The sequence below is a fragment of the Helicoverpa armigera genome, chromosome 4, assembly GCF_030705265.1.
Source record: "Helicoverpa armigera isolate CAAS_96S chromosome 4, ASM3070526v1, whole genome shotgun sequence".
NCBI classification, from domain to species: Eukaryota; Metazoa; Arthropoda; class Insecta; order Lepidoptera; family Noctuidae; genus Helicoverpa; species Helicoverpa armigera.
Window position 1 is genome coordinate 2990500 of NC_087123.1, and position 27655 is coordinate 3018154.

At 36.3% G+C, this 27655-nt stretch overlaps 2 protein-coding genes across 3 annotated transcripts; both read right to left on the reverse strand.

The window, feature by feature from the left end:
- Window positions 1-421: 421 nt before the first annotated feature.
- Window positions 422-7851, reverse strand: LOC110380984 (antichymotrypsin-2). Its single transcript, XM_064034302.1, has 10 exons — window positions 7800-7851; window positions 6860-7047; window positions 6149-6292; window positions 5573-5776; window positions 5146-5244; window positions 4500-4631; window positions 3943-4155; window positions 3334-3475; window positions 2643-2763; window positions 422-537 (listed from the first exon to the last, which is right to left on the reverse strand). Coding segments are annotated over exons 1-10 (1296 nt in total). The 3' UTR covers window positions 422-536.
- A 2767-nt stretch (window positions 7852-10618) lies between these two features.
- On the reverse strand, window positions 10619-27567 carry LOC110380970 (protein suppressor of hairy wing). Of its 2 annotated transcripts, none has more exons than XM_021341133.3 (6): window positions 27282-27567; window positions 26538-26710; window positions 22095-22245; window positions 17606-17737; window positions 14320-14482; window positions 10619-13167 (listed from the first exon to the last, which is right to left on the reverse strand). In XM_021341133.3, the coding sequence occupies exons 2-6, from the start codon at window positions 26686-26688 to the stop codon at window positions 11584-11586; spliced, it is 2181 nt and encodes a 726-aa protein (XP_021196808.3). In that variant the 5' UTR covers window positions 26689-26710; window positions 27282-27567; the 3' UTR covers window positions 10619-11583. The 2 variants fall into 2 exon arrangements, with proteins under 2 accessions (XP_021196808.3, XP_049703191.2); XM_049847234.2 differs by lacking the exon at window positions 27282-27567 and adding an exon at window positions 27014-27170.
- Between the last annotated feature and the right edge of the window lie 88 nt (window positions 27568-27655).

Here is a 27655-nt window from a genome sequence, read left to right on the forward strand (position 1 = left end):
AAGAATAGTAGAATTTATTGCAGAATGCGTTTCGTTTTATACTCCAATATGGATGCCTAAAAATGCTCTATTGTCATTGAATTTATTTGATGTAGATTGCGGTGGCAATACCATAATATGATATGTACTCCTGCAAGTACCAAACTAATTATTTCAGAGCCAAGAAATAGCTTAATAAGATTTCTTCAGCCTTAATATTTAAGTTTCTGCATCCTGTAACTACTTCATAGGTACTGTAATTTTATGTATCTATTAGAATGCATTAATTATGCTTTAGTTTCTTTCACTTTCGTCCTCATAGTAAATACCTATGTAAAAGTGGGATTATAAATAACACTTAAGGTCGATAGGAGCAGAAGGTATTAAAAATAAGTATTTACACAGTTTTAAAGTTTATTTATTTCAAATTTACTTACTATCCGGAAAATGTTCCAGCAAATAATTGCTCTTGAACAAATGATATGTAGAACAGAAAAGGCCGACTAGCGTCAAAAATAACTTTATTCAATATTCCTTTAACGGGTTTCAATACCGCCCCTGCAAGCATAGATACGTCATTTAGGTACGTACATAAAACAATGTATCTACACTAACACGTATAATAAAGAGGATTTTTTTCCTTCATTTGTAAAGGCTCCGAAACTACTGAACCAATTTCAAAGATTCTTTCACTCTACATGTCACTCTTTCTCAATATAGGGCATATTTTTTCCGGGTACGGGAAGAAGTTCCCTCAGTGGGTGAAACCGCGGGTTAACAAGTGGTTTTCTTATAATTGTTTATTAATCTATTCAGGCATGTATTTTTATTTATTAAAATTTTACTATTTAAGTAGTGATATATTTAAATAGCTATTATAAAAAGCTTTTTGTATCAGGGTGAAAATTAAAACACCCTATTAGGAAAAAAAATATATTATATATATATATATATATTTTTAAATTAATAACCGAACACGTTTAGAAAAATCTACCGTTGAAACCATTAATATGTAGTTTTTTTTCATATAGGTACGGTAGACCGCACATCAGTGGTAACTGTCATGCACCTTAACTCAATAGTAATAAGTACGAGTTTCCTATAAAACTGTTACCACTGACCTGAAGTTGACTGTACGTATATTTATATATATTTCAAACGCACTTACTATCCCGAAAAAACTCCGGCAAATAACTGTTCCTGCACCATAGTTATGTAGAATATGAACGGACGATTAGCATTAAAAATCTGCATATTTAGATTCATTTTCTGTACTTGCACTGCTGCAAACATAAATAGGTACAGTCAACTTCAGGTCAGTGGTAACAGTTTTATAGGAAAATCGTACTTATTACTATTGAGTTAAGGTGCATGACAGTTACCACTTATGTGCAGTTTACTGTACATACTGATTTTATTTTCTGACGCTATATGCAGAAACTAGCTGTTTTTTCGCGGTTTCACCCGCGAATTTTTACCATAACAGAACAACATATTGAATTTTTTTCAAATTTATTCTATAGTTTCGGATCCTTTTATGTACAAAGAAACAAAAAAAAATCCTTTTATTATACTTTTGCAGCTATTTTATTTACGTACGCGTACCATGGGAACAATTTAACGCACCTCAATAAAAAACTGTCCTCTATAAATGGACAATAGTTATAGTATAGTTACAGCCTTTTTATTGTCCCACTGCTGGGCACACGCCTCCTCTCATACGGAGAAGGATTGAGCATTAATCACCACGCTTGCTCAATGCGGGTTGGTGATTTCGGACTATATAGGGTATTCCAGTTTTCTTTTATCTTCTTATCAGCCATAGTGTCTTAGATATACTTAGAAAGTACTTACATACAAACTTAGAAAAGTTGCATTGGTATTTTCCTGACTTGGAATCGAATCCACACACTCATACAAGAGATGTACATAAGTATTTTAACATTTAATTACATTTATACATTACGAATTTAGTATAAATATGTCGCTTCTTGTAAAGCACTGGTACTCAGCTGAATCCGGTTAGACTGGAAGCCGACCCCAACATGATTGGGAAAAGGCTCGGAGGATGATGAGGATGAGGATGATGTCGCTACAGCAATACTTACATATTTTATATACCTACCTACATACCTAAATGTATGCACTCCAATTACTTGATATCGAGTTTTGGATACCTACTGGAATCAAAAAACCTAACCTTTTTACTGACAATATCTTATTCCTGAAATAATTTAAATCGAGTTTTGTTTCAATGGTTTACAGCGTTTTCACACTGGCGGTTTTTCGGAGCGGAATTTGATCTTTTGATCTTTTTTCTTTTGATCAAGTTACTATCATTCCTGACTTTATTAATTTCATCATTTTGCATATATTGTTACTGGATTCCGACGGCTGAAACCCCTTCCTGAAGGAACTACTTCTCGCACCCGATAAAAACAAGCATGAGTATAAATATACCTATTATTGCAGTTTCATCAAAATCTGTTCAGCTGTTTCGGCGTGACAAGAAACAAGGAGAACAGGGAAGAAAACGTTTTCTTCCGTAATAAGAAAATTGTGACTACCTATAATTTTCTTCCTCATAATAAAGCGTGAGTGGGGGTAAAGTATCAATAAAGTATCAAAAATAAGTAGGTATAGGTATCGTTTCTTTCACTTACTATCCCGAAAAGACGCCAGCAAACAATTGCTCTTGTACGAAGGTTATGTAGAACAAGAACGGTCGATTAGCATCGAATATAGGCAGGTTCAGAATAGCACTCGTAAACACTACTTCTACTTCTGCAAGGACAAACAACCCACCGGTACAAAAGATTACGTTTCAAACAAAGCCACAACCTTAGGTAAGAATATTCAATGAACAGAGAGCCTTATGCAAATCATGATTGAAAAGTTAAAATTTTTTTTAACTTATAAGTGATTTGCATAACTAATTTCTTAACAAACATCAGCTATTTATCTGTTATTTCGACTGTATCTATTGCGTACTGTAATATCAATAATGATGGTTACTAAATCGTCAAACAATTTTATCCTATCCATATTTTGACGTCAGCTTACTTGCTTCGAATACCCTACTTTATCTTCTGATTTTGTGTCCACATTTCATATGATATCACCATACTTCATAAATCATTTAGGTACTTACCAGCTTTAATCCGCACACTACAGACTAAACTGTCGACGGTAATGGTGTATCTAATTAAACTTTTTAGTCGGTTAAACACTGGACGGATTTCTGTGCAAACTACGATTGACTCCAAACTAATTTAAGAGCCAGAACAAGCTATCGGCCGATTCAAAGTCTGAAGCAGTGTCGAGACTGATACTTAAATAGAAAGCCTGACTTACCAGTGGCCGCAGCGGCTTCTGTTCCTCTCTCATTAACTTCAATCACAGCTTTATGTATTGCTTTAGACACATAGATTGTTTCATCATCAACAATGCCAGTCAAATCGGATTTACTTCTATCGGTCATAGATCGCAGACCAATCTGAAAGTTAGATAAAAACCACATCGAATATGATTCTTACGTTTAAGTGCTGTGTGCCACAGAAAGATACGCAGAATGGAGAACACAAATAGCGGTGGAAGTTAAATAAGCATCAGAATGCTTGCCACCCCCCTTATCCTCCGAAATACATGATACATATCTAGAAATTTGCTACCGGTTGCCTTTAGTTGCTACCAATTGCTAACCTCGTGTTTTGAAAATCTTTTGTTTAATCCAGTGTGAAGAAAAGCATGCTACCTTCAAGTAATTCATTGTGATCTACTTTAAGGATGAAAAGATATTAATAAATTGATTTTATGTGCCTCGAGAAAGTGTTAGCATTGCGTAATTAGCATGTACTTAGTACTGCCCTTCCTCTCGAAAAACAGAGTCGTTGTGAAAATGGGTATTACCACCAGGGTTTTAGGTAAAATATTTATTTTCTTGATAATTCTTATCTGGCTTACCTTTCTGTATAAGTCACGTAAATCGAATTCAGACTCTATTTTGAATTTTGGCATCGTTAGCAACACTTCAGTTGATTTCATTCGATCCAATGCCTCGTTCAGTAGCTCAGGAGCCAGTTTCAAGGCTCGTAAGAGTACTGGCAGACCATCGTTGCTGTACGGAAGAACTATGACCATGGAGCAATAATCGCCTTTATAAGGAATTTCTATGACCTGAAAAATAAGACAAAATAGAAAAGCAGTTTTGCATGTCGTCTTATGGGGCCAATTAGAGGTCACAAAAAGAAAAATATGTTATAAAGATACTGAAGGTGGGAAACTTATTTACTTACTCATCATGTACTTATTTAAAAAATACTAGCCGTTTTGCTGACCGTACCCGCCCGGATAAAACATTACTCGAGAATAGAGTAGCTCTTCTAACAGTGAAAGAATGTTTAAATCGGTTCTGTGGATTCGGATCCTTTAGAGTACAAACAAACAAACAAAAAATTGTGTCCTCTAAATATTAGTACAGAGTACTTTTAGATATAAAATTAGTATTTTAACAATATTACCTGGGCATTCAAAGTGTCAGATTTATAATAGTTGTACGATCCTTCACGCGACATCTTTGGCATTCGACGCACCCCAGTGGGAGTATGGAAATCGCCCGTAAAAGTGTTATCAAATGGATTACTCCAAGCACCCTAAAACATTATACTTTAGTAAAACCTTAACGGACAAACAGAAGACATACCTATGTATTGTTGTTAAGTTTATTGCAGCACTTCTTGTTCTCAGCAAAAACGCATAGGAAGTGGTGAAGAGTGGGCGTTTTGGGAGCTGACTTTTGTACACCCTTTTTTTTTTAACGACGTCAAAAATCATCAAATGAGCCCTCCTGCTGTGGGTTAGCAGTGGTGAGGGATTGTCAGACTCTTACTGACCAAAAACCGTCGTGTTCCGTCGTAAGCCTTTTATGTACCAGGGCCGCGGTAACTCTTTCGAACAACCCGCAGCCCCGGCAGGCCTTGGCCCTACTGGGCCCCGCTGGACTTTTGTACACCCTGACGTTCAAAAAGTGCTGTTTTGTAGGCGAGTTCCAATAAATGATTTTCAGTTTTTTATTCTTTTGTAACTCCTTTCTTTATCAAAAGAAAATGTCAATGTAGATCCTTAACATACGAATTCCAAGAATAATATACATAGGTAGATACTTACTGCAAAATAAACAGCGTTGACCAAAACCATTGATGTGTCTTCTGTTATATCATTATCACTGAGCAGTTCCGTTATTTTATTTTTAGTCTTTTCGGCCACCTGATTTAAAAACATCGTGATCAACTACTTAATGAATACTTTTTTCAACAATACAGAGAATGAAGAAAACAGGGGTGGTTAGGGTAATGGAATCTACTGAAATAAACTATTTACTTTAAAAGTGAATTGACATAGTAAACAATTGTTCTTTTAAACCGTCGTTTTTATTTATAAAAGAAAAATCTGATGTTCTTGTTGTCAATGCACTTGGGGTTGAGTCAGTTAATTCATTGCCGAATAATAAAGATTGAGCTACTCCAAGAGCGAAAAAAATGCTCTCTATCTGAAATCATCAACCAACGAAACGCTAATTTTCTTTAATCCTTACCCACTTGTTTATATCTCTCGCAGTACGCGACGGATTTGATCGATCTATCTTTCTGCAAGAAGACTTGAAGATCTTCTTCGTTCTTTTCATGAATTTCTTATTGATGTCGGCTTTTGATGAAACGTATATTCTGCTCGCTACGTCTAGCGTCACTCCTGGCAGATACTCCATGTTGGTTATTAGAAGACGGAATGCTGTTGATATCTGTTCGAAAGAACGTTATAATGAAGAAATGTGTGACTTTGTTGCTATGGAATAGGTATGCTACGTGTGGTTCGTGGTTCGTGGCAGAACCGCTCAACTGCCCTGAGACAGCTGTTCAACCTTGATAAAGAACCACAAATTGAAAGGGATCTTATCTAAAACGAAACCGCTGTCTCGTTAGCTATTGCGAACAGACTATTAATACCAAGAAGTTCCATACTTCTTATTAAAAGGAACCGATCCGAATTCATCCATTTGTCTAAACTTCTCTTGAATCACTCCTCTACATATATGAATATGAATAGCATTAAAAATCCCAATTTTCTCCAGAGAAAACGTAGTTTTAGTATGTGTAAGAATGAGGATAATCACCTGCTTACGTTCAGTAAGACCCAAAGCCGACAATAGTTCTTTTTCTGTTGTCTTCTTCGCTCCTAATACTAATTTGCCGAGAGGCATCATCGCAGATATTGGAGAACATATCATATTCCTCCCGTGGTTATCCAACGCTGCTTGCTAGAAATTGAAACCAATAGTTCAATTTAATTTTAACAAAATTTTATTATACAAAATTGGGCCTGGTTCAGGCCATGGTCCGGGGCGGTCCACCTTCTGCGAAGCAGTCATGCTCGTGAAGGAGGCAGCGAAACGACAGAGAGTTCACACCTCTCATCTCGGCTGCAGCGCTGGACCAGGTAGGTGTGGGTCCGTGGATGGTGAGTTCGGGTGGCTCATCGCTCATATCTAGATAGACAACAGACCCGTGTCGGTGGAGCGCGTTGTTCCATGCGCTCCTCAAAGAGATGTCAGCAATCCCAGCGGGGCCCACCAGGGTCAAGGGCTGCCGGGGCTGCTATTAAAAATAACTATTCTTAGGTGGCGAAATAAACACATCACACACATCATCTACTAGACCCCGACTCCTAGCCCGATGTATATGCTAAATAACTTTGCTTCTACTACTGGTAGTGGTGTGGTACTCTGTACACAGTACCCATCCAGTATTCTTGCAAGAATAACAACCATCCCTGCAAATTTTATTACATAATACCCTTATGAATTAGAAATCTACCGAAGTCATACCAGAGCAAACTCCCTCCTCAAACTCCCTCTCATTTCGAAGAAGGAATCATGCCCTAACGGCGGCGGCGGTTCTTCTTCACTAGTTGATAGATGTTTCTTCGCTTCATCATACTCCCTATACTCAGAACTTCCTATAGATCCCCTCTGTTTATGTTTCTTTGCTGACACTAAAAAGCTTATGTAAACGACTGTAAAAAAATAATTACAAACGAAAATAAAAAAAAAACGAAACATATCCATCAAAGATATTTTTTAACTGGCAAATTAAAGGATGTATCTAGTTAAGATTTATGATTAAGTCATAATAAATAATTACTTACAAATTAAGGCCAATCTCATTATAATAAAATTAAATCATCACTCCATCAGATATAAAAACTCCTCACCAAAAGAAATACGTTAACTGATAAGGGCACATCGTTTCGTTATTTCAATTAAGAGATTCGTTTCATACTGATTCAAGAACCACCGGGACTAATCATAGTGATTGTTTTACTAGATATAGCAGGTACTTTTCAGAATTAACATACCAGTACGTAGGTAACTACTTCTCCTTACCAACTTTTCTGTACGGGCGAGTGTCACAAATTCGCTGTCTGAGATTAGAGAGTAGTACTTACATAAGGAAGTTTACAGCGAGAATAAATAAGGAAATACATAGGGAAGTATGTATTACATATATAAAAGAAGAAATAAGTGTGACGTCACATGTAAATTAGGTCTGTGGGCATGACAACAATATCCCACAATGCTTTGCACCACTACGGAACCTAGATCCGTCAGTGGTGCCGGTGCCAAGTTCATTTACCTCCCGAATTCTATAAACTCAAACTTATTCAAATTATGCTGATAAATCAGCACTTTAAGAAAGTCAAAAACAAAAGACAGCCCCCCTTCACCACAAGCTCGATACAAGCAGTCAAACACCACAAAAACCAACATAACATGGCAAGTTGTCCACTGGGAATCTGCACCGTCGAAGAAGTCGTCATGGCTCCTTACTATTAATCCACGACGTGTCCAAATACTCGAGTAAATCATCAGAGAATCAAATGCCCATTAGTATTGTCTCGTCTCTCTCGATATTTTTTTTTACGAAGCAAAATGTATTGAATACCTATTCGTTTCTAGACGATACTGGAACTTTTTGCGCTATGGCAACTTTGGTGCAATATTATTGATTTTCAGTTGACAGTTGACTGACAGTTCCGTACCGTACCGTGCGCGAGGTTTGAGTTTGCTGGTTTCATATTAATTTAAAATCGTGGTTAAAAAAATCATCGAAATGGCTCAAGGAACCGGCTACGACTGTAATCGTTTGACTCAGCCACCATTGACGAGTATTATCGAGGCTTCTATACCAGAGAATGTTCGATACAATCTCTATATGTATCGCATGCTAGCTTTGCTCCACCAGTATTCCGATATTTACATCCCGGCGCACGGCCATTGCGTGCGACGACGCGGACGACTAGATCTCGCGTCGCCGTTCTTTCCGCATCCATTTATTGAGTTAATCGCCGCAAAATGATTCCTAGTGAGATTTTTGCCGAAGATTTGATGAGTACTGTGATTAGATATGGATTGTATATCGGTGCGGCATTCCAACTCGTTTGTCTTATGGCGTGTGTGACTTTGACTGACGAACAAAGCGAGCCCCATCCTTATGAAAAGGTAAGTCACTGTCCCATTGAATTTCTTGTGACATCAAACCTTTTTAACTCAGTATTTGAGTTTATAATACATACCTTTATAATAACATAGGTACGACCTAATTAGGGCATTCAGTATCGATCTGCGCAAATGCAGTTTGCGTATGGTGGAGCAAATGACCTGACCTCCAATGATAAAGGGCAGACTGATTTATTGATTTCTCGTTTTAGTATGGATGGGAATGTTTGCTGTGAGCATTTTTTACGTGTTGATGTAGTTACTGCAACAAGTAAACAACAGCAACAGCCCTGGTAAACAACAACAGCAACTTTTGCCTATAATGTAGCAGCTGATATTTATTTGTAACTGATGTAGGTTTGTATATTATTAGTTACAGACAGTAGGTATAGTCATTAGTTTAAAGTATAAATAATTTATGGGTAATTAAGGCGCCTTTATCGGATTGGGGTAACCTGTAATGCTAAATGTATGTAGATTAATAAATAACATATTACCAATCAACATTGGTACTTTTTGATAGTAGGCTATACTATTACTGTAAACTGCTGAATATTATCCTACTGCAAAGGTTTTCAATCATCCCAGCTGTTCTATGGAAACTTGCAGAAACTCCCTACACCATAGAGGAAAGAGTTACACCATAGAGTTCCTAATAAGAAGAGCAATGAAAGGAGTTTGACAATGCTTTGTTTTGTCTCTGCAGGCCTACACAGACAGTGACGAGTGCAGCTCTGAGCAGTCTTCACCTGGGCATCGTGCCGCCATGTCCCGAGCACGGCGGCATGACAAGAAGAAGAGGCGCTAAATAATTGTCTAAAGCTCAAAGGATCTTGTAATCTTTTGATAGCGTCTTTTAAGCCTCATAGTCATGGTAAACATTTGTATAGCAACTGTTGATCAACGTTGTTGATGCAACCTTGCCTATAAATAAAAGTTAACACATTTTGCAATGGCTGCAAAGGGCAGTTAAGCTGAACCTAAACCTGTTTCTAAGAACTGTACAATCTTAACATGCAAATAAATATTTTGAGTTTGATTTTGAGTTTACCATGAACATGGGGCTTTAATAGGTAACATCTTTATGGATCAATGTGTTTTATCTTTCTCTTGACAGTGTAAGGCACCATTTTTACAACACCCATTTGTTTCTGGCTGATAACTCTTGTCAACATTTCAAGTGGTGCCCTATGTTTTCTCTCTAGTATTATGGCGAGGAAGTGGTCAACAATAATTCCATAACATCTAAGGCGCCAAAAGGGGTCGGAGCGTCTGAGCGGGGCGAGGATAACAATACGCGCGCTAGCTTATAACTAAAAGTCGTAAGCGACAAAATGGTTTTGTAATTTTAATATTTAGAAATGATAATTTAATAAAAATTCCTACTACCATTTTAAAGAGTATGTATATACTCAACTACTAAAAAAGTTAAGAGGCTTAAATCGGTCCCGTTTGCCCATAATATGTGAATCTCTTTTTAAAAAGAGGTATGTTTGATATATTTTTCTCTGTTATAAAAGTTACCTAATCATGTTTCTACAACTAACAAAATAAGGCTTATATCATGAACTTTCAGGTAACCAAGTTGTATTTTGATCCGTTTTGTATTTACTGAGAAAAATTGACATCCTTGGCGCCAAAAATTCCAATTCGTCCTCTTATTGCATGATTTAGTTTTTAAGTTAGTTTTTTTTTGGTTAAATAAAAACATTCCTTTTGAAATACTCAATTAATATATCTTTTGAAATGATGCATTTATTTGATAGTATGTAATTTTATACCTACTTTTTAGATTAAGTTATGATTCGTAAATTAAGTGAAAAATTGCAGACTGTCAAAATTGCATGCAATGCACTTTTTATATTAACTATTTTTAGGTATTTACTGTTTTGGGAATTTATATATCGATCAATGAGTTTCAAGTTTACTATAGTATGTTAAGTTGTAACTTTTAATCAATCATTAACTTAATAAGAGTCCCCAATAGTCTCCCAACAACTGTTTTAGACAGCTGATAATAAATGTACTCAAACCCTGTAGGAACAACCATTGTATTGATCTCACTTTCATTCAATAAAACCATCTACGTAATATAAAGCATTTTATTTGTTAAGTGGACTAGAAACCTTACAGCATTAATATTATTGCATCTATATTAAAAACTAATGAATAAAAATCTCATATAAAATTATTCAACATTTGTACAGTTAAAACACATTGTAAGTACAACAACATTTAACCTTTTGAACGCCAATGTCGGCTATAGCCGACATGAGCAAGCGTGCCCTGTGCGCCAACGACGGCTATACTCGACAAAAAACAGGTCGCAGAAAAATACAAAATAAACCTATTAAATCATTACTTTTATGTATTTTTTAGTAGATATTTAAAATTAAGATTTTCGGGCTTGGCGTACAGGGCAAGGGAATACCGATATGGCGTGGCGGTGAAAAGGTTAAGGCACTGGATGACTTAAAACTAAATATATAGCACCAAACATTATGTTTCTTACATCAGAAATTCATATAAAATATTCATTGCATATACTTCCATCTATGGCACTTGATTGACACTCTGTTTCATATTGAAGATGCATACCTATTAACAGTTAAATAATTCTTGCATGTAACAATATAAAATCTCAGTGTACAACTTCGTTGTAATGTTTACGTATTTAGAAATTTCGGTAACATAAGTATCAACATTTGATAAATATATTCGGACAGAGAGCAACAATAGTAGAAGAAAATCTAAAATTGTATTGTATATTCAAAACAACAATAAAAATCTCTTGAAAAACAACAAGATGCATCAATTCATTGTAAATATTGATCTTTCTATTCATTATATACTTGCATAAAATTGCTACAGCAAAATACAATACATAAAATTGTATATTCAATATAAAACAACAAAACACAATTTATCTAAAATTATGCTTAATATTGGACAAAATATCACTTAGGGCAGACTAACATTGTAAGGATGGCAATGCAAGAAACTCAATGCTTTTGTACGAAGTTAAATGCAATGGTTTATAAAAGCTACAAATATTAACTTGATGTTAGGTTAACGTTATGCAATTTCAACGCGTGGATGAGGTCGTTGTCAGACAGAAATTGTTTGAAAGCGTCGAGTTTTTTGAAACAGATCGTAACACAACACGCTTTTTCTCCACTACAACAGGGATCCTTATCGCCGGCGTTTTTCTCACAACCAGGCAATTTCTCCGAGCTGGTCATTTTTGAGGAGCTGCACGAGTTTTTACCTTCAGAAGACGACTTATTGCCACTACAACACGATTTCTTTTCCGATTTTTGTTGGCCGCATTTACCACTAGAATCGCAATTGAAATTACATGAACAAGACAAACTTTCCACCACAGCTGATGTGTCATCGCTTTCGTGGACAGTGAAAATTCCTAAATCTTCCAAATTAGAGTTCTTGTGCCGTCTGTGATAATGCAAAAACGTGTTGTGATTTGTGTCTGTGGCTTGTCCGCACCCTACCATACACTTCATTGCTGCATGATCGCATTTGCAATCGATACAAGAACATGTATCTTCATTGCAACCTTCTTTAACGGGCTCTTCATGAGCACAGTTTCTGCACTCACCAAGCCCGGGGTCACATTTACATTCTGTACAAGAACAAATGCCAGCGTCAGCCGCCAATTGTTCCAGAGTATTCCTTTTAGCAACTTTACCAAATATATTCTCAGTCCTAACAACATACATATCAGAGGGAGGTTCATTATCAAATAATAATGTATCTTCCAAATCTAAATCTGTGTTGAATAGAACTGAGTTAGCTGGGTTTATTTCAATGTTTTGTTGTACTTTAGAAGGTGGCGGCGTATTTAGTGACCTATCTTCATCAGACCCCAAAAATAAGTCGATATCGTTTTCAATTTTATTAGTTTCAAGATTTGTGACTATTTCACTATCGTTAAACACTTTGTCGCCTACATCTAGAACGCTTGGGGTATCTAAATTGAACGAGTCGTGTGTGATAATATTGGCAGTTGGTGCAACTTCTGTACTCAAGTCAATGTAACTCTGCATGTGAGTGGGGACGAACGTCGCTAGAGTGAAAATGCTTTCAGGTGTTTTTTCTTTGATGCACACTGGAGTTTCTGATATCGAAGCTGCTAAAGCGCTGACATCTACCCATGGAGCCTGGTCTTCGATTTCATTAGCTAGTGCCAATTGCATCGCTTTAGACTTTACCTCAAACTTAGGAGGTTCTAAGACTATCATTGGTGGTGCTAAAGGCACAGTTGGTTGTAGATCGTTGACGTCAACCCAATGGTCATCGAGAGGTTTTTCTTTGTCTGTCTTGTCAACTGCAAATGGTGAAAGCGACAGGCTGGCTAAATCATAGTCGACGGCTAGATCATCAGTTTGGATATTTTTGGTTTGATTGTTATCTGGGAAGAGTAGTTCGGTTATATCGACGGTGTCTACTTTAGTGATGTCCTCTAAACTGCCATCGGTTGAATTTGACTCCGTAGTGATTCTCCCGAATGATTCGAGAAGGCTGTCCCAGTTCATAAGATCTTCAGTTGTTTTGGTCGCTTGCGTTTGGCTTTGAACAGGTTCAATGACATCTTTTTTAAGTATTGGTTCAGCTTTAATCTGTGGAAGAAAATATATAAAATTATTTTCTATATATGTAATAGCAAATCTAGAATATTCTAGTTTCTAATACTGACATCGGGAATTCAGACGATTACAAATAACGCATTTCTTCTCAACGATGACTAATACTTCAGTTTGTGTTTGGATGCTGACTCACAATGTTTTTCATACTTTTACGAATGTTAGGTACAAAAATAAAATTATATTCATAAATTAAAAACTCAACAGGATTAATTTTAAGCTTAAGCAAGATGAATGCAGATGTCCCCAAACAAAATAATGTTAAGTTCGTGAATTATTTTTTCGTTGTTTTCCAAAATTCTTTGTCTACATGTTGAATGGTTGAACGTTAATCTTTCCATCAAAACATTTGTTCGATGAAATAAAAATTACGTTGGATGCACGCCAGTTTTCCGCTTGCTGATGGAAAATATCAACAACTCGAGTTTGAATATTAAATGTTTACTCTCAAGTGAGCAAGACTTTTCTACTTCGAGAAATTACGGTATTATATACAAAAACGTTGGGCCTTTAAAGGATTTTAAAAAACTCAAAGCTATTTATTACATTCAATGTAATTGCACCGGCTGTACATAAATCAACTATTCAAAATGTTTGAAGAAAATATGGAAAAATGAAGAAAAATCGTTCTCTCTATTTTTTCTCTAGAGCTTTAGTCTCAAATCTGCCAGTGCTTTGGTCATAGGATAAGACCGATTGGTAATTGCGACGCAATGAGGAAGTCAGATTTGGTGTTTGAAATAGTCATGAGAAACAGCGCAAAGTCTCTGAAAGTCGATTAACAATGCCCCATGAGCAATGGAGTTAAGCGCTGATAATGAAACCAAAACCGGCCAAGTGCGAGTCGGATTCGCGTACGAAGGGTTTCGTACCATTATTTATAACACGGACAAAAAAATCACGTTTGTTGTGTGGGAGCCCCGCAAAATATTTATTTAATTCTAGTTTTCAGTATTTGTCAGCAACAAAAATACATCATCTGTGAAAATTTCAGCTCTCTAACTATAACGGTTCATGAGATACAGCCTGGTGACAGACGGACGGACGGATCGACAGAGGAGCGAAAACAATAGTGTCCCGTTTTACCCTTTGGGTACGGAACCCTAAAAACCTTAATTCCAATGTTACCTGATGTTTCATAGCATGCGCCTTAAGACTGGTGGCGGTGGAGAACAGTCTTCCGCAGCCGGGCTCCGTGCACGCGTGAGGTCTGGCGCCCGAGTGTGTGCGGCCGTGCGCCTTCAGGTGATGCGACGCCGTGAACGACTTGCCGCAGCCTTCTGTTCGACATCTGGGGGATATACATTTAGGGAATTATTTGTATAGCCTCTTTTTATTTACACGCAAGCTAAATATAAGCGTTTACAAGTTGTAAACTATGTATGAAAGAAAATCTTGATATATTAATTTGAACCACTTCCCGGTCTTCTATTAGAATGAAATTTTGAATTTTTCAAAATGGCGGACTGGCTGTTGGAAATCCAACCCTATGTTTGAGAGATTGTGTGAATGGCGATATGGTTAGAAAGAATGCTTCTTGTGAGATGACGGCAGATAGTCGAGGAAGGAGAAAACTTGCCAAATAAAATTGTGATAAGTGCATGAAGATGATTATGATAATTTTTAACCGACTTCCCAAAAAGGAGGAGGTTATCAATTCGGCCGGTATGTTTTTTTTTTTTTTTTCTATGTATGTACATCGATTACTCCGAGGTTTATGGACCGATTTACGTGATTCTTTTTTTGTTCGACTCGGAATAGTTGCCAGTTGGTCCCATAGTCATCAGGTCAGGATCTGATGATGGAAACCCTGAGAAATCGAGGGCAACCTTCGAAAGTTGTAGGCATACATAGGGTAAAAACTTGATACTCAGGTGTACGCCTAAAAGCACTATTCAACAGTGAAGATTTGGAGCTGATCTGATGATGGAAACCAGAGAGGGTCGAGGGAACTCGACAACTGAATATGTAAACTACCTCGTGTTTGGGTTTAATTATTTGTATTGACAAGACCTTTGCAACAGTGAAGGTTTGAAGCTGACCTGATGATGGAGACCAGAGAAAGTCGAGGGAACTCGACAACTGAATATGTAAAATACCTCGTATTTGGACTTATATTCTTTGGATTGATGAGAACTTCCCACTTGTATGGATAGTGACAACTATACGTATCACTGAAAAGCTTTAAATAAAAAACTTTTTTACAAAAAAATTAAACCGACTTCCCAAAACACTAAAAAGCAAAAAAAAAAACTATTTTTAGGTGCATCGGCCTAGAAGTCGGTGGCAAAATTAACTTAGTAACATCCATTAGACACCGAATTCTAGGCCGATGCACCTAAAAATAGTTTTTTTTTTTTTGCTTTTTAGTGTTTTGGGAAGTCGGTTTATTATGACGTTATATTCTGTAGAAACGAGATACATTATCTCTTCACGCTTATGGTGTGTTGCACCATGTAACTATAACGATAACCGAGCCGTGAAATTGCCGCCCATTGGTCAAATTGGAGACTTGATGACTGGTTATAATTTGGTTATCGTTATAGGTAAATGCAGTACATATATATGTAGGTGTGGTTGTGGTGGTAGTAAAGGAAGATTTTTAAAATATTTTTTTGAGCGTAAGAATGCAAGGTGCCGGAACTATACCTACATAAGTATATTTATATTTAAAAGTCACGCGATAGGAAAGTAGCGATATAGGTAACCGATAGGTTGTTATGATACGATAATGTTTCGTGTCATAATATTGAATGACATGGCATTATACATTATTTTATCTACATGTATGTAACTTGATTACGTACAATGCATAACTATATGATTCACATTGTAGTCACAATTTCATGGATAGCAAACATCCATATGTAGGGAACTATAGGACATAAAACATCCCTATTTATGAAAGTCAGAATATATTGTTCTATATTGTTTGCACTGTAAACTTATTTATAGAGCCACAATAAATAATTATCCCGTCAGTTCATTAGTCCACCCACAAATCATACCGACCTATTTATCAGTGTTACCTCACTCACGATAACATCAAGAAAAACATGTTTACTAAATTTACGATATAGAAATGTCCTGGAAGCCTGCCAGGATACAGTATCCCCAGTATATTTGGCAATACAACTGTAAGAGTAACACGAAACTTATAACATTGACCATTTGTCTTGTCAGTCGTTGCTGAAATTATGAAGCGACAATAGCAGTTAGGGCGGCGTTGACTGATGATCAGAGTAACGTCATTACAGATGGTTGACACTTGTACAATGTACTGTTTAATTATAGTGTATGATACAGTTCAATGATTGCGTCAGGTCTAAACGTTTGTAAGTCTGTGTGACAGATCGTTAAGCCCCGCCCACTTCAGTAGGTATATGGTTGACTTTAATTGTATTACAGTTTTGATAATTCCTCCTAATTCTCTAATTCCTCCTCTGTTTGAGAAGATGCTATCTCTACATTTCTATAATAACCGATAATCTCAACCAACATTTTTCAACTTCGATTAATCATTATGCCGGATTCGTTTTTCAACTAAAATCAATTAATTACGATAATCATCTAAGTATTGTCACAACGTCACTAAATCTCTTAATCAATTTACGGTTCATTGCAAAAACAGCTTCTGATAGATAGATAAGATATTAATTTACACGCGTTTTCCTTTTACTACATTTGGTTCGAACACATATCTCTAGTTACATATAGGGATGTAAATCAGGCTCTGCGGGGTATCAATCTAATCTCCCGTCGAGACAGCATCCGGTGACACGAGGCTCGTTACATGAAGTAATTAGTATCTAGTTGTGCAGACGATAAATATCGTTTAAATACCGGTATTAAAACCGCTAGTTTTAGATCGTTTATAGACTGATTGCAAGACATGATTCCGTAAAATGCTTTAAGGAGTCTTTTAGCGGTTTATCAATTCAGAAGCTTGTCTTGAAGGTATTTAAGATTAGGTGCTATTAGTTCGTTTTTCTTTTAAAGATTATCTACATGTGCCACCAATTCATAAGCAAAGCTCACTAGCTTCGAAGCCTTTTGAGACAGAACTTCTCAAAATTCTCTTATTCATACTACTTAACATTAGATCCATCAAAAGGCTCGGAGACGGGAGCAGCATTTCCAAAGCAAAAAAAACGCACGCCGAGCGCGGTGGCCTATCCCTGAGATCATAGCAAATCTGCTGGGCCTTGGTCTAGCAGTGAACTTTTTGCAACGTGGACGAGACCGATCAGTCGATATGGCTAGAAACTCGTGAAATGACGGCAGGTAGAAGAGTATGGAAGGAGAAAACTTGCTGCGCCGACCACAAAAAAAAATGGGATAAGAGCAGAAGGATGATGAGTTTGGCATTAGCATTTCTCTCTTTTTAGAGTTTCCCTTACTCTCTAATACTTACTTATAAGGCCTCTCCTGTGTATGTGTTCGTATATGTTTCTTTAGATCGCTGAGTGTAGTGAAGAACTTCGTGCATCCATCGGCGTTGCAATTGAATGTGTCGCCGCTATGCAGCCTTTGGTGTGCTCTTAACCTGAAACAGTGGTTATCATACATTAGTAGGGAAACGGGCAAAAGAAGAAACTGACAATATCTATTGAAGGAGTGCTGAACTGGACACGTTTATAGAGTACCCTTGCTCTCAGAAAAAGGTTAAAGAGAAGAAAGAAGTACTAAGGATCAGTGATCTCTTTGTACATCAATTAAGGGTAATAAATGAGGTTCATTATTATATTCAGAGAATAGTTTAAGGGAGAATTTCTAATGCATATTACTAATAGTTCAATTGAAATACCTACTACATTTTAGATCTTTTTAGATATAGGTAGGATTTACTTTTCAAAAACAGTTTTCATCCAATCTTTACCAAGAGCTTAGAGGTCAGCTTAGGGTCAGTTTTTGCACTCAATCAAGAAGTCTTTTTTGCACTCATCAAATGAATACGCGACGAAAATTAATTAGAAGCCAAGATCGGTTGTTTTTTATCAAAACGGGACGTAAACATTGAGCCATATTTGTTATCTAGTAGGAAAAAATATGAGTATGTAAACAATATTCGCGCCTTCAAGGTTAAGGTGACGAGCTGGCGGGCGTTAAACGCAGTTTATTGGGGGCCTAACTCAGAATACTATCAATATGTAAGTATGGGATTTTTCTATGGATAGTACAGGATTTTGAGAGTGAAATTAATTTCTTTAGATGCTATAAAGTATAAATTAATTCTTAAATATCACCTGCTTTAACATACGGTCGGTAAGGTGTTCTTATGGGTGCTAATACAACTGATAAGCATTACGATATATTTATAAATACATAGATACCTACATATTGTATAACACCCAGACACTTGGTGTGTGACCAAGACCAGGAATCGACCCAGGGTTTGTGCCCACGAGATCATTAAAGTCTTATGGACAACTGCTTTTTTTTAGAATGATGATTAAAATATCGCTTATCGAATTAGAAAAAAATATATTGTAATCTACTACAGACAAGTCTAAATAACAAAATACTTATAAAACGATACGACGATAACAATTTTTATGGTGTCTGTTACTGCGCGGAAATTCGGCTTGGCTTTGGGCCGTTTTGTTAGGCTAAATGAAAAAGCAGCTTCTATTTTTTTCAATAATAGAAAAAAGGTAAACACTGAACATTTTCTCTGTGTCGGTTTTCTGTCGCATAAAAATAGTAAATTATTAAACTATTTTATGTATATCTTTATATCCTCATTGGTCTATTTAGATTAATTTCCTAACTGTCTCAAAAAAAAATGGCACATGGGTATGTGCCATTTTTAGTACCTATAATGAGACAAGATAGTAACCTAGCCAAGTTTCTTTACCCGTCCTCAATGTGCCGTGAACGACATAAGACGCTAATTAAGTGCTAAATGACTGTAAAACTCTTCCCTTCCATCACATGAAGAATTAACACTTGCTTTATAAATGTTTAGAACAACATTCTACTTATAAAGTTTAATTTATACATTCCTTACTTGGGTAAAAATGTTTGAATGTGTGTGTCTTTGGTGTAGCGAGGTTTACTGGATGGTAGGCGTGTCCTATTTCAAAATCTAGTGTTTTTAAGTTTTTGAGAATAAAAAAAATATTCTTGGTGTTTGAATTTGTACCCGGTTGAGTGATCACAATCATTCAATCTACTTTTACAAAATATGCAATCTTCGGAGAAAACAGGCGACACGTAAAGTCCATTAAAACAACTGTACGGGATACTATTTGGCATTTTTCTTTTGTTACTAAGTAACTAATGTTTCCATAAAAATATCTAATGTGTTATGTATGTTACTTCATTCTTATCAATATTGTAATTTTAGCGGTTATGAAATAAGATTAGTTGACATAGGAAGATGATAAGATTGCGAGATAGTGTCAATGTAGAAAAATAGGCTTGGCTACACACCTACATTGAGATAGGTACGGTAATTGTCCAGCTCTGGTTTTAGATGACACAGAAGCCAGTAAGTCTGACACCAGTCTAAACCAAGGGGTATCGGGTTGCCCGGGTAACTAGGTTGAGGAGGTCAGATAGGCAGTCGCTTCTTGTAAAGCACTGGTACTCAGCTGAATCCGGTTAGACTGGAAGCCGACCCCAACATGATTGGGAAAAAGGCTCGGAGGATGATGTGACTAGGGCCCGATAATTAGGAGAACCTCATGGCTAAGTAACAGCCACGTGGGTTCATGGATCATAAGGCATCGACACTTGATGCGGCCGGTCTCTGGATGGATGACCATCTGGTCGTGAGGAGTTCCTGCGTGTTTCGGAAGATACAGCAAATTGGAGGGTCCCGATTGTTATTTTAATATCTTTTGCAGCCTATAAAACTTTGCTCGGCTCGATTTACTCATTCCGCAAAATTCTCAAATAACATTTTATGCTTAAACACATCTTTATTAACACAACACATGAGAACTGTTGTTGCTATTTTGTTCAATCAATTGGCAGTACTCCAAATACATAAATTACTAACACTTTCTGACTCATGGTGTTCTGTTTGAAATTTCCATTATTTACGACAGTGGAAATCAAAAAAATTGATCGAGTGCTTGTTATGCGGCGGTTATTATTTTTCTTCGTAAACATTTCTCTTTGTTTCCATGCACCGCCATTTTGTTTGCAGTGGTGTGGGAATTTAGAGGTCGCCTGTAAAAGCTCTCATGCATTTTCTGAAGATTTTTTTTTTGGGTTTTGCCAGAGCATTTACTGGCGAAGTCTATAAACGACTGGTCCGTCAATGTTCTAAAGATAACGTTGATTATTTGATTTCAAAAGATGGTAGTCGTTATAATGTAATCATAATTAACCGATCGCTCATCATGCAAAGACATATGCATTTCGTCTTCTTAAACCCGACAGATAGACTCAAGCATACACACACATACGCACAAAATCACGAACACAAACAATCATAACAATATATGTGTTTAATAAAGAATGAATCTGAACGAACGTTTAACGAGGCGATCTCGAGCAAATAGATAAATTGTAGATTTTTTTATCAATTGTTATTTATTCTCTCTGATACGTACCAGACAGGCAAAGTTTTTGCGCTCAAACGTCTGATGTGCGGTAATATTATGAAAAGATTATTGTTTGTATGTTAAGTGTTATCGCTGAAACTACTGAATTGATTCTATATTACAGATGGTATTATTGTTTTATTTAGAGGACTCTTATACATCGTGATCTCCTTCTGATATACAAATTGAGGTCTATAGGAAAAGCACATAACATAGACCCACAGAGGGATTTACACGACAGCACTGCAAACTTTGTTTCCTTTTAAGTGATTGGCCAAGGAAAAACGGTAGTTAAAATTCCAAAGACTTCGTTTCACATAAGTCTTTAACGCTCCTCAAATTATGAAATGCATCCACAGATGCATTTTATTGTGGCATCAGATTAAATGGCAACAATATTAGTCTTGAATAAAGAATCATTTTAAATTTATAAACAAAATCCTCCGTTTAAATTATGGGTGATTTAAATTTCTAAATGGCTGTCAAACTTTAGTACCTTTGTTGACCAAACACAGCTAGCTCGGTCGCTATATAGATATATCCTTGGGAAAGTTACTCTATCATGTCTGTTTATCAGAGAGTATGACGTAGTCTGAGATCATTAGCAGTCTATGAACGTTCAGTGTCAGTAATGCAGTCACTGCCGTGCAGTGAACATTGATTGGACTTATCTCGTGCCAGACGGTAGGAAAATCTACAATGATACGCGAAAAATATATTTTCCTCTGTTAAGACTCTTATCGACAGTCGAAAGACTATTTATGGCTTATAGATTTTATCGGTCAAGATAAAGGTGTCGATTGGAAAAATAAATGATGACTGTCAATTTTCACTTGTTGTACGTATGATCACGTGATGTGCGAGCTAATCTGATATGAATGAAAATTAAGTAATAGTGACTAGAGGTTTTTGAGATCCGTGCTTTCGACGTTGGGGGGATGAAAAGAAGTTTATGCTCTCTGTGAATCTGATTGATCGAATTGTGTATAATCATCGGCAGGGCTTTTGAGCTGACCTTCATCTGCGCAGAAGCGATTTATTGGTTTATTGCCTTATGTGTACAGTGCGCAAAGCGATCCCCACTCTTCCGCCGAGAGCTCAATATCCGTGCCGATAACTATAGCAGAATCTCTGTGGGGGAAATTTACAATACACGACCACAAACTATTCTTACTTACTCCTTTCGCACACAAAGGTGACATGGGTGGGTTCTAATCAGTAGTAGCCTGACACTCCTTCCCGTTGCACCCACAATGAGAGGGGTCATTTTAACATTTTCGATTTAAGTACCAAAAAAAAGGATACTGGCTTTCATATCACTAAACTTGCAACTTAAATACTACTTACCTGTATAAAGTATTGAAAGCTTTCCTGCACCCGCCGATAGTGCAAGCAAAGGGCTTCGCCTTAGTGTGGGCGCGAATGTGAATCTTCAGACTATATGACGTTAGGAATGCCTTCTCACATGATTGCATCGTACATTTGAACCTGTATTCACCTGGAAAAGGAAAATTTTAACATTATTATACTATTTGAAAATTGAAACTATCCTAGAAATGTGGCCTTTGATATCTTGCAATGTAATGCAGTGTTTATGGAGAATAGGAACAGATGTGGACATATTTATGGACCAGAAATACATTGAGAATCCATGTAACAGGAAAATTATTTCAACAATTATTTTCGAACGCATCTGAGCTATATTTTGATGATGTCGAACTTGCCGACTATTCCTAATAACTAGCGGCTAATCCTGATCATTTTTGGGGGCAAAGGTAGGAGTAGAAAGTTTCAAGCCAGTCCTACAAGCCGATTTCCTGGTCATCACAATGGTAGAAGCCGTAGAAGGCTGTAGAAGAATTATATGGTTTGTATAAGGAGAGATAAACACCCGAAATCATTATGTGATTGGTATTAAAACATATTTGAAGGTCAAAATTTTGTTTTTACTGTCATCTGGCCTGTTAAATAAGGCAGTAGTTATGTGTGAAAGTCCAAGATTATAGGTCCAAGATTAGGTTTAATGGATGGTGTACAAGTTTAGTTTTGAAACTAAGTGTAGGATCAATTTGATTTTTAGTAGGTATGTTCAGTCAATATCTCTGTGGTAGATAAGCAGAGTTCAAAGAGTCATCGACGTAATATAATATTGCATATTATATAACGCCACGTATTGTAGATCAACGCCAAAGAAAGTGTAAGTTGTCAACTTTCTATGTACAAGAATCGAGTTACTATGTGGAACTCCTTCCTAGGATCGTATTTCAACATCAATATGGTTTATTGAGATTTTTCTTTCATTGTGTACCTTGAGAGCATTTGATTACCAATCTTGGTTTGACTAAAGATCTGCTGCTTACTATCGAAACTTTGCGCATTGTGTGTCTTTGGGGATTTATTCCTGATATTACGAGGGACTGTCAAGAACGGTTATGTTTTAACAGAATATTTACAGTTTACAGTAATAATGGCGTCCAAGGGCGATTTCCACCTCGGCGGCTGCTCTCACAAGGAGTTAAACCAGCTGCGCAGGACATATTATAGTGCACGAGCATTTGCGCAGATACAAGTGCACTCACTATTCCTTCACAAAGCGATTTCGGGCCAACCCGAGACGTCTAGCACAGCAGTCGCGCTTGCGACCACTAGACCAAGGAGGCAGTCACTCAAGTACAGCAATACAAATACGATATTATCATAAAATAACCAGTAGATACCACTAAATACTAATAAAGACAATTTAAACTAGCTACTCCAATATTAAAAGATTACAAAAAAAACTGACCATCGAAACAACTAGAACAACAGACTTGGAAAGTGTAACAAGCGTGGGTGACTTCTAAGAACCTACTGCTACATGATTTATTTAGAAGTTATCGCCAAATCAGTTTAGTACCACATGTTGCGAACGTAGAGAAATTGTTTCAGCGTTAAAGTGCGAGAAAGTGGGCTTTTCCATAATATTAAAATTATGTGATATCGAAGCAGCTGTTTCCTGAGAAAGCATTGTCGAGACTTCTGAGGGATCTTCTCCGGACCACCGAATAAGAACTATCCTTTGTCCTTCATAAAGTTTTCCTTCGTCCAAAATTTCTTCAAAACCGGATCAGACGGATCAGATAAAATCGCAAAAGAATAATCAATCATTAAGATAACATTTAAAAACGACTTTTAATTTCGACAAAATTCTGCGAATTTTCGTGTCTTCTAAATAGGACCAAATTCTTCAAACTGTATACTTGTCTTTATAAGATCCTGAGAGAGGCTATACAAAACAAAAAAATGTTGACTTTGACAATATGACATCACCCTCCCACTTACTAACTGAGCAGTTGTTTTGGTACTTGTTTGAGTGAGAAAGGACCAGTGCTTTGTGACATAATTTTGGCGATCAGGTTAGGTAACATGTAAATAAGAAGTTCTCTGCGAAGTGTAAGAAGAGCCTTTGAAATCCTTCTTCTTTGTGGTTTGCAGGATCCATAGCCTATAGAATGGGATCAGAACGAGTCGTCTAATAGATTAGACTAAGATTTTAAATGGAAACTTCCTTAAACCATGCTTGCATGCAATACATATTATACTATAGTCCGATGCGCCCGACAAGCCACATATACTATGTAATATCTTAAAATAGAAGAACCGAACTAAAAACGATGACCATCATATTTCAAAAGAGTTTTTGCTGTGCTCTTAACTATCTGCGAAGTTTATAAACCGAACAAAAACCGCCTCACAAAAGCTCGCCATATTCGTTCAAGGTTATTGAACTTTACAACTAATATTTATTTATTGTATTAGATGTTAATTTTCTAAGGAAAATTGGCCAGTCAGCCCATATATTAACACCTAATAGATAGAAATTGTAAAGAGATCGAATCGAAGTACAATAAATTCGCGAGAGCAGAGGAACGGACAAGACGACGCTCGCTGTAGGCTAGGGACAGATGTAATCGCAAACCCACAATTTGATGGCAACCATTATCTACCAAAGAACTGAACTGGTTTCCACCGGTTCCAAGACCCCCAGGTTATCGGAATTATCATATAAAACCAGAATTTGGCAGTATTGCAACAGATTTCTTACTTCAAAATATTTGTATTGTCTCTACATTATAAGGTCTTAGCATGACTTTGATTTTTCATAATCTAGTCTGTTCATAAAAATAATGATAGGAGATATAACACATGCATGTCCATTTATCAGTACCTATATTTTTTTGATTTTCCAATCTTTGTCTTAATATATGTAGATGATATAGTTATGAAACTTTTTTTTCTACAAGACAAAGTTAATGATTTATCAATAAGATAATAGTAAGTATTACAGATGCTTTAGTTAGTAAATATGTGACAGCTAGTACTAATTACAACCATATACTTTAATACTAATAGTAGGAGCTATATGTTTTGAAGAAAAGTTTTCCTGTTGAAAGTGCAAAATCAAATATTGTAAACAAATTCCTAGAGAGTGAGTAAGGATACTAAAATTTTGTGTATAAATACAATGTTGTAACATTTTATACTTTTGAGTGTGGCTAAAATTTAAAAAAACCGGCCAAGTGCGAGTCGGACTCGTGCACGAAGGGTTCCGTAAATTACAGTTAAATCAACCTATCTCAAAAACTATAAGAGATACTTTGATCAAACCAAAAATCGTTGAAAGAGTTAATTAGCATGCATCACCTCTATTTTTTTTAGAATTTTATACCCCGTAGTTATAAAAATAGAGGGGGGGGGACATACTTTTTACGACTTTGAGAGCTGATATCTCAAAAACCGTTCACTTTAAGAAAAATGTTTTTTAGAAAACTTTATATCATTTTAAAAGACCTTTCCATTGATACCCCACACGGGTATGTACATCGAAAAAAAAAATTTCATCCCTCAGTTACATGTATGGGGGCCCCACCCCCAATTCTTTTTTTTACTATTTAGTGTCATATTTTTGTAGCGGTTCATACAACACATATTCCCATCAAATTTCATCACTGTAGTACTTATAGTTTCCGAGTAAATCGGCTGTGACAGACGGACAGACGGACATGACGAAACTATAAGGGTTCCGTTTTTGCCATTTTGGCTACGGAACCCTAAAAAGGACAAATAAGGAGCACAATCGGGAAATATTATGATGTGAATCTGATCAGATAGGAATTATCAAATACTATGTTAATTATCCATATATCTATTGCAAATATTAATCTCAATTTAAATGATTGTTTTAGTGTAAAGAAAATGATAATACTTTGTACAAATTGATGCTTTTTATGACTTAAAACCTATTGATTTGAATGCATTTGTGATAGATCATACAAGATTGTTTAAATAAAAAATATGGAAATCTAATACAATTTAAATATAAAATGCTACTAATAAAGCTGATTAATCTCATGAGCTACTTCCATATGTATGACTGATGCAAAAATTTGCATTCAAATGTATGCAAACTTGTAAATGAGTTAGGCTTGAAATGTAAATTCATGAATACGATTATACAAGTTGTAACAAGTTTTTTAGCATTTTTATTATAAAAATAAACAGAAGCAACTCTGTCTCAATTTTCTAATGTTTATAAAGCAGTTTGTGTGTTCTATCATTTTTATGTGTAGTTATTGAGAAGCTACTACTAAGTATGAGTGTTGGTATATGAAGACTGTTTTTACCTATATTAGGTATGCAAAAACTAATAAGCAGTTATTAGTCATGTGTTTTTTCCATAAAGCTTGTGTTACAGTACAGCGGCTAATGAGAAGTTTAGTGTTTTTTCTATGTGTGTGACAATAATCTCACCCTTGTGTGTTTTCATGTGTGTGCGCAGGTTTCCAACAGTGCTGTATGTGCGTTCACAACCCTCATATTCACATTTGTACCTCGCGCTGCAGTCCTCCGGCTTCCGTTTGCTCTTATCCATGGTTGATGAGATGTCACTCGAGTTTTGCATATCCAACACCGTGTCATCATGACTGAAAAGAAAGAAATACTTCAGTTTCAACCCTGAGAATGTTAACCAGCTAATCTTTCTTATAAGTACCTATAGATAACTCTATATCACTTCAGTATCAATGACAAAAGTAAACATCAAGTTTAACAACAACAAAAGCACTACCAACTGGCTACTACACAATGACATTAAAATGTGGATGAAGCAAAATACTTATGAACGAAAATAGTCCTGGAACCACATAGGTTAGTGAATAATCTCAAGTTACTATAAATAAATAGGACTCATAAAGTCTGACATGGGAAATTAACGGTGATTAACATACCTCTTACTCGCCTTTCAATAGTGTACTCATTGGAGAACACAAAATTAGGATATTCACATCACATCGTGATGGTAATGTACCAAAATAGAATGCCCAAAAACGAAATCTACATCAGCTAAAAGACCACTTTATATACAACTCCATAAGTGCGACAGGGACAGCACAATATTGACAAACAGCTGATTGGATGCAAGTAGCTAATAGCGCCGAAAACTACAATAATGTATATTTTTTTTACAAAATAAATAAAAGCGTATATTTAACTTACGATGAAAATCCAACAAGATTTTCTATACTGCCGTCCTTGGAAATTAATTCGCTTTTCGACGTCACACTGCTTTCGGGAGCTTTTTCTTCGTCATTACGCACTTGGTAAACATTAAATCTTTTGTCTAAATCTAAATATTTTAAATCTGAGTCTGTGTTGTTTGAAAATTGTTCAATTGTAAAAGGCCTGAAAGTGTTTTGTGAGATATCGAAGCGGCCGCTGTCACCGAGCCATGCGTGCGTCCATGTTTTAGATTAGTGTTGTTCCGTATCACAAGACGAACTGTCATACAGACAAAAACCGGCAAAACATGAATCGGCAAATAATGTCAGTCTACGTCTCATAGATGGCGGTAATTTCAAATACTTGTACGT